Source organism: Dipodomys merriami, unplaced genomic scaffold, assembly GCF_024711535.1.
Source record: "Dipodomys merriami isolate MVZ:Mamm:240054 unplaced genomic scaffold, mDipMer1.0.p SCAF_130, whole genome shotgun sequence".
Lineage (NCBI taxonomy): Eukaryota > Metazoa > Chordata > Mammalia > Rodentia > Heteromyidae > Dipodomys > Dipodomys merriami.
In genome coordinates this window covers 1,323,923-1,336,142 of record NW_027202605.1, presented here as the reverse complement: position 1 = coordinate 1,336,142, position 12,220 = coordinate 1,323,923, and the positions used below count along the sequence as shown (strand labels likewise).

Here is a 12,220-nt window from a genome sequence, read left to right as displayed (position 1 = left end):
ACTTGAAGCCAGGATCAGATCTTGGGGCGCACGCGAACCGCGCCAAAATGCACCGGGCGCACTAGCGCTCAGCGTGCACCAGTCAGCGCCCAACAACCCAACTCTGGCACTTTCTCACTGCTCCTCCCGGTAGGGGAGCCGGGGAGGAGCGGGATGCACCATTGCGGCTCAGGAGGGGGGAGACCTAACGTAGGATGTCAGGGTCGCCCCCGGCTAGACTAAAACCCTTCACGAAAAGATGGGAGGTCGACGTCTATAGGTGTGTGCCAGAAAGTCTGTAAGAGGGTGTTGCGGGCCTGGTGGCTCCACGGTGCCCGACATCGGTGTTGGCGAAGGAGACCCCCCCCACGACGGTGACTTAGTGGTAGCGTCCGGCTCCCTGGCCGGCGATCGGGCGGAAGTGCTGCGGAGTTGGAGCGGGGCCGGCGCCGCGGCCGCTTGTGCTCGCCGAGCTGCTGCCGCCGGCGCCGCCGGGCGGACGCGCGGACGGGCGCGGAGCCTGGAGCGGACGGCGCGGTGGGGCCGGCGGGGCGCGGCGGCGGGGCTGACTGTCCCCGATGAGGCGTAAGGAGAAACGGCTTCTGCAGGCGGTGGCTCTGGTACTGGCGGCCCTGGTCTTCCTGCCCAACGTGGGGCTGTGGGCTCTGTACCGCGAGCGGCAGCCGGACGGCGTCCCCGGGAGGTCGGGAGCGGCGGCGGTCCCCGCGGTGGGACAGGTGAGTGCCTTGGGTGTGGTGGGGCTAGGGATGCTCCCGCCTGCCTCCCCCCTTCTCTGGTTTTACTTCAGACCTTCGGCTCTTTCTCCCTCCTCCTCCTCCTCCTGTCGGTGTCCTCAGAGGCAGCCCCTGAAGAGTCTGTCCTTCTTTCCATCCCCCCCCTCCCCCAGATGGGGTAAATTGAGGCTCCGAGGACAGGGATTTGTCCACTCGGCAGAGTCAGAATTAGAACCCAGGGCCCTTAGTGCCCATTATGGGACTCTTATTTCTATTTTCCATACTTTACAGTTTGTCCGCCTGTCCGTTGTCCTCTCCTGTCGTCTCCCCTGGTCCAGCGTTCTCTTTCTGGAGAGTACCCTCTTTGCACAAGCCGGTTTCCCCAGGGTGTGATGCTTTCTGTAGGACCGGTTCCCCCATCACTTCTGCTCCCCTCCCTCACCCCCACCTGCTGATCCTGCTGTTTTTACTCAGGTCAGTCCCTTTCACGTTTTGCCATTTGCACAGGGACCCCTGGAACTCCCTGTCCCTTTCCCCCATTCTTTCGCTGTCCTATTTCTGTCTCAGGTCCTGTGAATTCCTTGGCGAGTGAGTGCAAAGATCCTCTTGGAGCTTCCGGTCCCTTGGATGAGGTGAAAGGTGAATTTCTGGTTCTTGAGGAACTTGCCACCTTTGACCCTCCAGGAGTATAGAGGTGGCCAGGTGGAGGGATCCCCCAAAATGTCCCAGAGCGCTGTCCCCTGAGGGCAGAATGCCACATATCTCCCTTTTCTACTTCTTTCTGATAGGACGTGGTACTTCTTGCAGCCCAAACTGTGACAATAATTGTTTTTGCCTCTTTGAAACTCACTCATGTCTCACGAATGTGTACATGCATATGGAATAAATGATCACTTTTCTTCATGTGCATGTGTGTGCATGCTCAGATCGTGGCTCTTGAACTCAGGCTCTGGGTGCTGTCCTTTAGTTGTTTTTCACTCATGGCTGGCATTCTACCACCTAATCCACAGATCCACTTCTGGCTTTTTGGTGGTTCATTAGAGATAAGAGTCTTACAGACTTTCCTGGGTGGGCTGGCTTAGAACCAGGAGTCTTAGATCTCAGCCTCCTGAGTAGCTAGGATTACAGGTGTGAGTTTCTAGCTCCTGGCTTGGATGAACATTTTCCTGCTCAATCACATCACTCTACCTCTCTCATCTCCTGACAAATCTATGCATGCTTGACTTGCTTTGTATATTGGGACATTTCAGATTTGCTTAGGGGATTTTTGTGCTCCCATGGGAAGTGGGTAATGTTCATATCAGGGTCAGAATTGACTGTTGGCTGCCCTCAAGGGAAGAGGCTGACTTTTTGAGGTTGATGGGTTTTCTTTTCTCCTCAGTGTCAGGCTGCTGCCTGGCCATTCTGGTATCTTGAACACAGACAGTTCTTTGCCACAGGGCGGATCAATTGGAGCTTAGCAATTACTCTAGTTAATTGTTGCAAACCAACCAGAGGAGTCGGCTTGATCTTTATGGTACATCTTAACTGTTCAGAAACTGAGGAAAGTCAGCAAGGTCCTTTCCTAAACCCTGAGTTCAAACCCCGATAGCCAGCCTAGCCTTTTCCCCCTTAAATTCTGTATCTTGTATGTTTTTCTTTCTTGAAATCTCCTTCAATTCCTATCCTGTACCAGTATCAGGGTGAAGAGGCCAGGGCTGTGTTTGGCTTTGTCATTAACTTGCTGTATGTGCTTATCATCCACCAACTCCATCTCTTGGTTCGGTTGCCAGCATTCTGTGATATGATCAGTGAGTGGACACAGGGCTACTGCTTTTTCCTGGGGTATTGTCCCTGACAGCCTCCCTAGGTTCAGGGGTTCTATATTGGCAAAGCCCCAGGCAAAGGGGGTGTGTCCTGCCCAAGTGCACGTCTCCTGTGGAATAGCTGTGACCAGGTCTAAAAGAGCTCTTGACAGGCTGCCTTTGCCTAAAGAAAGCTGTCATATTTCAGTTGAGGCAGGTGCCAAAGAAGTCCTGATTTTCATTTCCTATAGACCTAGATGTGTAGAGAGAAGGTCAAGGTTAACTGCCAGTTTGGCCTGAGCTTTCAAAGAAAATTACTCACATGTACAAGAAGGTATTGATTGAATAAAGCAGCCTTTGGGGCAGAAAGAGTGGAGAGCAACAGCTGGATGGATGTTCCTTGGAACTCTGACCTGCAGTGTGTGGATAGCTCATGGGGCAGTTTTAATTCCTGTTTAATTTCTTTTTCTCTGGAATAGCAGAAAGAGGAGGAGGAGGAAGTGGTGAATGGGATTGGTGTTTCAAGGCTTATCAACTGGCTGTTCTTCCTTTACAGAAAATTTCTCCTTCCTGGGTGCAGCAGAAGAGCTCTTTTGCAATGATAGGCTTTTCTAGGTGCTATAGGATGCAGCATTCAGCTGCTGCCTTTCAGGAAGATCCTGCCAAATTTCCACACAGCCCTTTTGTGTTCTACTCTCTTTGCAAAGGCAGAGCCCTGGGCTTGGCCTTCCCAGTTACTTCCTTGTTTGAATGGCAGCTGGGCTTGAAGGAAGAGGCTGACTTTCTTCCAGTCCTCATTCCACACTATCCCTGAGCATGCATGCAACACATCAGGCTGCTGTCTGGGAATCTGCTATCTCGAGCGCACTGAGCTGTTATGAAGGGTTGACCAGTTGGTTCTAAGCTCAGTCTGTCACTCTGGCAATTGTTGAGAACCTTCCCACAATACCTCTTCATTGATCTTCCTGGCAGAAGTAACCACATAGGCTCTGGAGGGAAGTCTTGACAGGACTTTTGTCCAAAAGAAAATTAGGTTCCTTGTGAATTTGAGAGAAGTTTATCTGAGGGCAATATAACCACTATTTGAACAGTCCTGTTTAACTCTTTGATTCTTTCACTGAAGATTAGAAAGAGCACTTAGCTGTCATCTGCTAGAATGTAAGTCATAGAACTGCCACCCAGTTCATCCTGAGTGTGTCTGTGGAGCTGGGTAGGACATCTGATTTATAAAGACCACATAATGCTTCTAGGGTTTCTGAATTCATCTGGTCAGACAGCTGGGTTTTCAGAAAGCTGCAAACCAAGCAGGAAAGCCAGCCATGATGCCATCTTTCTTTTAATTTGGGGCTTGCTCTCGTTACTAACCCTCCCTCCCCATCTGCCTAACATCTTAGCTTAATTCTAGAATGTTTCATATTTCAGGCTTGGGAACTGGTTATTAAAAGCCCACATTAGGAAACTTGATGCGGGCCCGCCCCACTTCTGAACCATAATCTCTGGTGAGAAATGACTTCATTGGATAATAGCATCTGTGGAATGGAAATTGGTGGGATAATGGAATACCAATGACTTTAATTTTCAAGTTTCAGGAGTTTTTCTCCTGTCAGAGCTGAACTTTATTCTTAGCACATGCAAAAATTAATACTTTCCTCCCCCTTTTCTCCCCCCCTTCCTTTCAGTCTTCTCATAGCAGAATTGCGTCCATCAGAAAGTTAAGTGCTTGGAAATGTAGCCTGGGATGATTTCTATAATTTTCTTCATAGGAGCTGGTAGCCTTTAGATTGCTAATCATTGCCAGCTTACTGTGGTGAAATCTGATGTCACTTGGGAAGGGCTGTTGATTTAGCCAAGTAAATCTTCCTGTGTTGTTTTTCTGGAGTCCCACTGATGATGATCTGTAGAGAGAGGCCTGGCTTCTTGTCTTCTTTCCTGCCCTAAACTCACTCAGTGACCTTAGGAAAGTGGTTTAACTACTCTGGGCTTGGATTACTCCTTTGTGAAGTTAGTTTAGATTCCAAAAGAGGAGAGGCAAATATGTATTAGAATGGTGCTTCCTCTCCTGTGGTCAAGGCAGACATTACTAATCAATATCTCCCCTCCTGTGGCTACAGCAGACTTTACTAATTAAGTCTACTAAGCCTAGAATCAGCTGGTCTCAGACTAGTTCTCAATACTGCTGCTCAAGTGAAATTAATGATATAGTAATTCTGGTGATGTAAGAAATAGGTATTTTTGACAAAGGGTAAACAAATGCAGTGGTGGCTAGTGAATTGTACAATTTGTGGATGGGAATGAGAAAGAAAAACAGGGAGAAGATGAGGGACAGGGGATGACATTGTCTGAAAAGAAACGTAATCTTTACCATCTGCATATCACCTCTATACTAACAACAAATTAAAAAAAAACAAACGAAATAGGTACTTTGTTAGGCTTGTCCATTTCTAAGGTCCTGTGGTTCTGAGTTTAGAAGCACATATTGGAAAGATCTGGACTATAGGCCTTCAAATGTATCCTCTGAGGAGGCTCTAACCTCAGAGCTTTTTCATTTTGTGCTGGCATCTCTCAGACTGTGGTCTAAAGATGTTCAGCCTTTAATCTGTTGGCTCTGTTGACAGATAACAGATAAGGGAATCAATAATGGAAAAGCAAAGGCCTATTGAAAAGATAACCATCTAGCAGCAATTAGGTAACCATTTAATTATTCCTTGTCCACCGTCAGCTGTTATATTGAGATGGCATCCAGAATGTCATCACTGTGTAAAGAAATACCTTGAGGTGAACTTGGCAGCTGGAAGTGTGTCCTGTAGCAGCTAATTGCCCCTGACGATGTTTGGGTTGTGTGAACCAGTTGTGTGTGTGTCTTCTGTATTTTGCATATACCTAACCCTCTGCATCTTATACTGGATCAGAGTCAGAAAGGGAAAGACTTGAATGAGACTATTGCCTCTCCAACAACCACAATGGCATGGGGAATTGGAGGTAGCCTATGTAGCCTGTGTAGCATGTACAATGGAATGGGGAAAGGATGTAGCCTGTTGCAGTTCCTGTGGCCAAGAAGTGCATCATGGCCTCAGTAGGTGGAGATGTCTTGACACAGTGTGTTCTTTAAGTACATAGCACATGGTGTGGCACTTGGAAAACTGGATTTTTGCTGAGTGCGTGTTAAAGTGGGAGGGAGGCGCTTGAGAAGTCACTGGTCCATTATGGAAACTGAGGCAGCAAAAGGGACATCACATTCTGGAGTTCTCACAGGAGGAATGCAGACATGAACGCAGTGCTCTCTAAGTCCTCTGTTCTGCTGCAAAGACTTTCTTCCCTCCATATACTAGATCAATGTCTACTGTTATTTCCCTTGTGAGTCAAATTATCATGCCACATTTTTGGAAGCCAGTACTTAATGACACCAGTTGTCTTCTGGAGCCTCCCCCCCAACACAACACACACCACACACATGTGTGTGGTGTGTGTGTGTGTGCGTGCGCACGTGTGCACTAGTCCTGGAGCTTATACAGGGCTTGGGTGCTGTCCCTGAGCTGTTTTGGCTTAAGGCCAATGCTCTATCATATGAGCCACATCTCTGTTTCCCATGGGGTCCCCTGCCCATTGGTACTTAATTGGACATCAGAGTTTTATGGACTTTTCTGCATGGGCTGGCTTTGAACCATGATCCTTAGATATTAGTGGATCCATTTTTGTAAATATTCTTTCCAGCCTTTTTACTTAATATTATTTTTGGTGGTACTGAGGTTTGAATTCAGAGCCTTGCATTTGCTCACTTGCTTGCTTGGCCAGGCTCTACCACTTCATCCATGCCTCCAGCTTGCAGTCTTTCTCTGTCTTTCTTTGTTTGTCTCTGTCTGTCTCTGTCTTTCTCTCTGTCTCTGTCTCTTGCTGGTTATTTATTTCGATAAGGGCTCATGAATGCCCTTGCTAGCCTTAAACTGTGATCCTGTGATCCTCCTATTCTCCTGAGTTGCTAGGATTATAGGCACTAGGCTTGTAATCTATCTATCTATCTATCTATCTATCTATCTATCTATCTATCTATCTATCTATCTATCTATCTATCTATCTATCTATATTTGGTCATATTGAGGATTAAACTTGGGGCTTTGCCCTTGCTAGGTAGGCACTTAGCACTTACTTCATGCCTCTAGCCTTATTTTGTGTTGGTTATTCTCAATGTAGGATCTCCTTTTATGCCTGGGTTGTGATCCTGCTGCTTCTTTATGTCACTGGGAAGGATAGACAGGTGCTTTGCCACCGTGTCCAGCCGTTATGCTTCTCCCATAGCTGGGATATCAAGTCATTGGTTGAGATGAAGTCTCTCAAACTGAGGCTGGCCTCAGAATCTGATCCTCCAGTCTTTACCTCCTCAGTAGCTAGGATTACAGGCCTGAATCACCATGCCAGGATTTATTTTTAAAGTAAGGGAAAGTAGAATAACCTGAAGGGGTTCAATAGGAAAATAGAGAAACTAAAAGCATGTGTTCCAGCCAAGCATTGGTGGCGCATGCCTGTAATCCTAGCTACTCAGGAGGCTGAGATCTGAGGATCACGGTTAAAAGCCAACCCAGGCAGGAAAAGTCCGTGAGACTCTTATCTCCAATAAACCACTCAGAAAAACGGAAGTGGTGCTGTGGCTCAAGTAGTAGAGAGTTAGCCTTGAGCTGAAGAGCTGAGGGACAGCATCAGGCCCAGAGTTCAAGCCCCATGACCGACAAAAAAAAAAACCCCAACAAACAATAACAACAACAACAAACACGTGTGTCATGTGGCACTGTGGCTGCTATGCATGGAAAATAGGGCCACCTCACTATCAGGTGCAAGTAATGATTTGAGCCAGGCAGGCTTAAATGAGTAAGAAGGCATACGGGCTTCCTGGAACTCTAGTTGGCTTCAGGTATGGTATGATCTAGAGGTTTGTGGTACTGTCAGGACTGGGCTTCTTCTGAGTTCTCTTGGTTCTGACTTTATCTTAGACTGAGCACTCTGTACTCCCCCTACCCCTCCTCACCTTGGTAGTAAAATATAATGCTTTCTTATATCCATACCCAGAGCCTAGAGGAGAGAATCTATCTCTGTTGCCTCTGTAGAAAAGACAAGAAATGTCTTTTCCTATTATCTTAGCATGATCTGTTTAAATCTTATCAGTCCATTTTGGATCTGATATATTCATCATGATGAGATTCATTCACAATCACTAGTCAGAAAGATGAGCTGTGCTGGGTGACTTATCCTACCTTAGAGCTAGGGGTGGGGTTGGGCTTCCCGGGTCATATGGAAAGAGCATTTACACAGAGAAGAAGCTGGCTACTCCTGTTGTGGGGGTGGGAAAGACACTTGAGAAGAGGCTGACATGTCCCTGCCTCAGATCCCTGCTGACATTGTGGGGACTAGACTTGACCCTCAAAAGGCCACCCCTTTGCCACTCAAGTCCTGTCCTTGTGGAGCACTGAATCTGCATCCTGTAGATCAGCACTCTCTGACACCCCTGGGCTGAGATGCTAATGGCATGGGCCTCAGTTTCTTACTGGGGAGAGCTTGGGTGTTAGGATTGCCAGCCTTGTTGCCTCAAGATGAGTAGTTGAAAGCTGTCTTCATTGAGAATTATCTTGTCAGTTCTGTGGCTGCCTTCCTGTCCCTGCCCTGAGAGCTGCCCCTTTCTCATATGCACGCAAAGTCAGCTCACTGGAAATCTCTTGAGCTGAAAAAGAACTTCTGTCTCTTCAGCTTCCACTTTTTTTCCCCCCCTGCCTGGCCCTAGTAGCTGGAGGAGGCAGAGTGTTCATACTTTGGAAGCTAGAGGAAGCTAAACAATTCCGCTTGCTGTGGGTGGGTGGGTGTGTATTTATGCATGTGTAGCTGGCTCTCCATGTGGCTCTCTTTCTCACTCTTTTATCTTTCCATGCTTCCTGTTTGCTGCCCTCTGCTGAATGGAGATAGGAGAAGGAAAGGGGAAGCAAAAAGCAGGCCGTTTTGCTTCCTTTTCTTTGGTTTTTGAGAGAAGTTGGAGCTGTGAATGCTGAATTTTCTTCAGCTTTCTTAGATGATGGAAGCCACAACATAAAACTAGTAAGGGTTGTAACGAGGAGGATCTATGTGGTAATAACTGTGGCTGCCATTTATTTAGCAGGACTCAGCCCATCACTTCTCTTCTTAAATATTTACAGGTATAAGCAGGTGGGAAGGGAGGAGGGGAGCTAAAGCACACAGAGATACTCGTACTGGATCTAGGATGTGTAGCCTTTTGTGGTGGACTTGAGATTTGAGCCTTTTGAGTCTCTGACCCAACACAGACCCTCAGTCAAGATGACAGACTTGTCTCCCCACTTGCTCTCCCCTTCCTCCCCCTGCAGCGATCTGCTGTAGGAGTGAGGATGTCTGAGCAGAGGAGAGACTTATTATCCAATGACTGAATGTTTTTAGTTGCCTGTGAGGTCACTTGGAGACACTGTGAGCTTATAGTGGACCTTTGTCCCACCCTTTTCTGTCCTTGTTCTTGGAGTTAGCATGGGGACTCTGTGTTTAGGTCTGTAGCTTTGACCTTCACTGCTTGATTGGGGCTTGTTGGCGGGGCAAGTCACTTGACCTCTGTGCTTGGATTTCTTGATATGTATAAGGCGAATAATGTGAACCATTAGGGGGTTTCTCTGGAGGATTAAATGAGTCACAGAGCAAAACCCTGAGCATAACGTTGGTTACAGACTCCATTGTTACCTACAGAACCATCAGTGGGGTGGCAGTACTGCTGTGCCTGGCTGGCACAAGGTGGGTGCCCCTTGGTGGAAGATGAGTTTTCTGAGGTTACATGCTTGGCCAGGCTCAGGGCTGGGAATGGTGGAGCACAGGCACAGTCTGATTTTTGTTATAGTGAGGAGGTTGTGCACATAGAGGCTTCTATGCATTCCTTATCCTGATTCTTTGGCACTTGAAGCAATCCCTGGGGTTCCTTTCTGCTTCCTAGCTAGGGGAGAACCCACACCCTCAGCATTCTAGACTCAGCTCAAAGCCTGCCACCTGCAGCCAATATGCTTGCTTACTCTAACCTCAGGAGTTGCTCACTGTTTTAGTTTTCCTGAGCCTCCATTTTTCTCAGCTGCTTAATTTGATCAGAGATCCTTTCAGGGGCTGTTTGAAGGAGTACTGACCTCTGGTGATCCAGAGTCCTACATATGATTCTGTCATGCAGCTCAGAAGGATTTCTGATCTTCCCGGACTCCACTTCTGTTTTTCTTTTTTTGTACCAGTACTGGGACTTGATCTCAGGGCCTGGGAGCTTTGTGCTTTACCTTTTTTGCATAAGGCTAGCTTTCTACCATTTGATTCACAGCTCTACTCCTAGCTTTTTGGTGGTTCAGTGGAGATAAGAGTCTCACAGACTTTCTTGCCTGAGCTGGCTTTTACCCATGATCTTCAGATCTCAGCCTCTTAAGTATCTAGGCTTTACAAGGGTGAGCCACAGGCCCCTGGCTTAGAAACTTCTTCTTGACCATAGGAACTTACCTCCGCTTTTATCCCTCTCATTTTTTTGTGGCATCTTTGCCACAAAGGGATAGAAGGGAAGGAAAAAAGAGCAATTGGTGCTCATAACTGTTGGAGCTGACTGGGCAGGAAGCCCGGTTTTGAGGAATGCTTCTTTCTGAGCTTCAGGGTGCTGCAGAAGCTCCAGGGAGCCTATTAAGGATGGAGCCTACATCCTTGGAGTGTGGTGAGGGCCTGTGCGGAGTAGGCCAAGGATCCCATCTTTCAATCCAGCAGAGAACCTCTTCTTTGTGCTGTATCCCCAGAGACAGACCTCTACTTTCCCGGGGCTCACTCTGTTCTCCCCAGATGCCTTGGAGTGCTGCTTCTGAGCTGCTGCTTCTGGGGATAGTGCCTTTGTCTGCAGCTCCCAGCCTTGCTGGTAAGCACCCAAAGGGCTCTGTGCTACCCGGAAGCAGTGGCCCTGGGTCAGATGTCACAGACATGTCAGGGCTGTGGGCCCCTCTGGTTTATGCGGTGCATTTCTAAGTCCCTCTACTGTGGGCTGTGTGGACTGGCAGAGCTCCTGAGCTTGTTTTCCCATACCACCTATCATGTCACCCTTCTAGGGTAGGTCTGTGCCTTCCTGTTGTGGCCTTGTAAGCGGAGAATGGCCCTCCTGGAAAGGGTAGCAAGCTGGCAAGAACAGGACAATAGAGGAAAATTGTGAGCCATCTCGGTGCGATTCCCAAGCCCAGTCCTGCCACTTGCTAGGTCCATGCTTGACCAAATTTGTTCTCCCCAAATGAGCAGTTAACCTTTGACCTCCGAGTGTCCTGATAATGGTGAAATTAAGTTAAAATGGTGGTGGCGGTGCTGAGAGGTGAAGTAATGCACCCAGGGCCACAAAGCTAGGAAGCAATGGGGTTAGGATCCAGCTCAGCTGAGATGCTTGTGCGCATCAGTGTGGGGGCAGCTCCCAGGAGGCTGACCTTGGATGGATGTCTGTGGGAACTGCTTGTCCTCCCCCTGGGATTCAGGGAGGCTGCTGGAGGAGGAGATCATTGCAGAGAACTCAGGGCCCCCAGGTCTTGGTTTCTGTTTGCTCCAGAAAACTTCCAGTGCCAGGGCAGTGAATTAGAGCTTGTCCCACGTGCTGCGTGGCAAACCAGCCAGATTTGCCAGGGTTATATGTCCATGTGGGCCTCCTCTGTGGTGTCTTGGGAAGCGGGTTTTGAGCACAATGGTGGTGGGGTTTCTGGAGGAAAGAGGGTTTCTTAAATAAAGAGAACAGGTTGGAAACATCTGGAAGGGGGCAAGTGAAAGTGACTTCCTGCTGTTTTGGGGTATTGTGTGTTTTCAACTGAAAAACGGTGCCTTTTTGCTAGTTTCCTCCTGAGTGTTGATCTAAGTCAGCTGTTGACAGCAAAAATATGTATGTGCGTCCATGTCTTTATTTGTGAAATAATCAGTTTCTAAATTCGCCATGTAACTTTACCAAAAAGTGTATGATTCTCATCTTGGAGCAGATTCTGTTCTTGGTTAGTAATTTGGCTGGCTGGTTATTTTCTTAATGATATTTTATTAGGAGCTGGTTTCTTTAGAGATCTGTTATTAGTTCATTTGATCTTCATATTAAAAATGAAAGTCCCACATGCAACTTCTTACACTAGTTCCAAACCAGTGGCTTTTCGGTTAGTTATAACCTAGAGGTAAGTTTAATGTGACTTAACCTCTGCTGACCTTTACTGATTGAATGTCTTTATTTATTCAATTTTTATATTGGTACTGGGCTTGCAAATCAGGGCCTGGGTGTTGTCCCTTAGCGTTTTCTATCAGGGCTGATAACTGTATCACTTGAGCCACAGTTCTGCTTCTGGCTTTTTGGTGGTTAATTGGAGGTAAGAGTCTCAAGGACTTTCCTGCCTGGGCTGGCTTTCAACCTTGATCTTCAGATCTCAGCTCCTGAGTAGCTATAATTACAGGCTTGAAGCACTAGTTGGATGTCTTTTGTGTATGTGTGCCAGTTCTGGGCTTGACCTCAGGGCCTAGAAGCTGTCCCTGGGCTTTTTTGCTCAAGACTAGCACTCTACCACTTGAGCCACAGCTCCACTTCTGTCCTTTTTGGTGATTATTTGGAGATAAGAATCCCATGAACTTTCTTGCAAACCAGGCTGGCTTTGAACCCTGATGCTCAGATCTCAATTGCCTGAGTTACTAAGACAACAGGTGTAAGCCACTGGTACCCGTCTGGATGTC

General features: G+C 47.6%; 1 protein-coding gene across 1 annotated transcript in view; it reads left to right on the top strand.

Annotated features, from left to right (window-relative positions):
• Nucleotides 1-426: 426 nt before the first annotated feature.
• Nucleotides 427-12,220, top strand: part of LOC138824966 (polypeptide N-acetylgalactosaminyltransferase 10) — a 251,441-nt gene continuing 239,647 nt past the window's right edge. Inside the window, exon 1 of the mRNA XM_070019359.1 lies at nt 427-716. Coding sequence (XP_069875460.1) covers nt 558-716 — 159 coding nt within the window. The 5' untranslated portion in view covers nt 427-557. The remainder of the gene's footprint in view (nt 717-12,220) is intronic.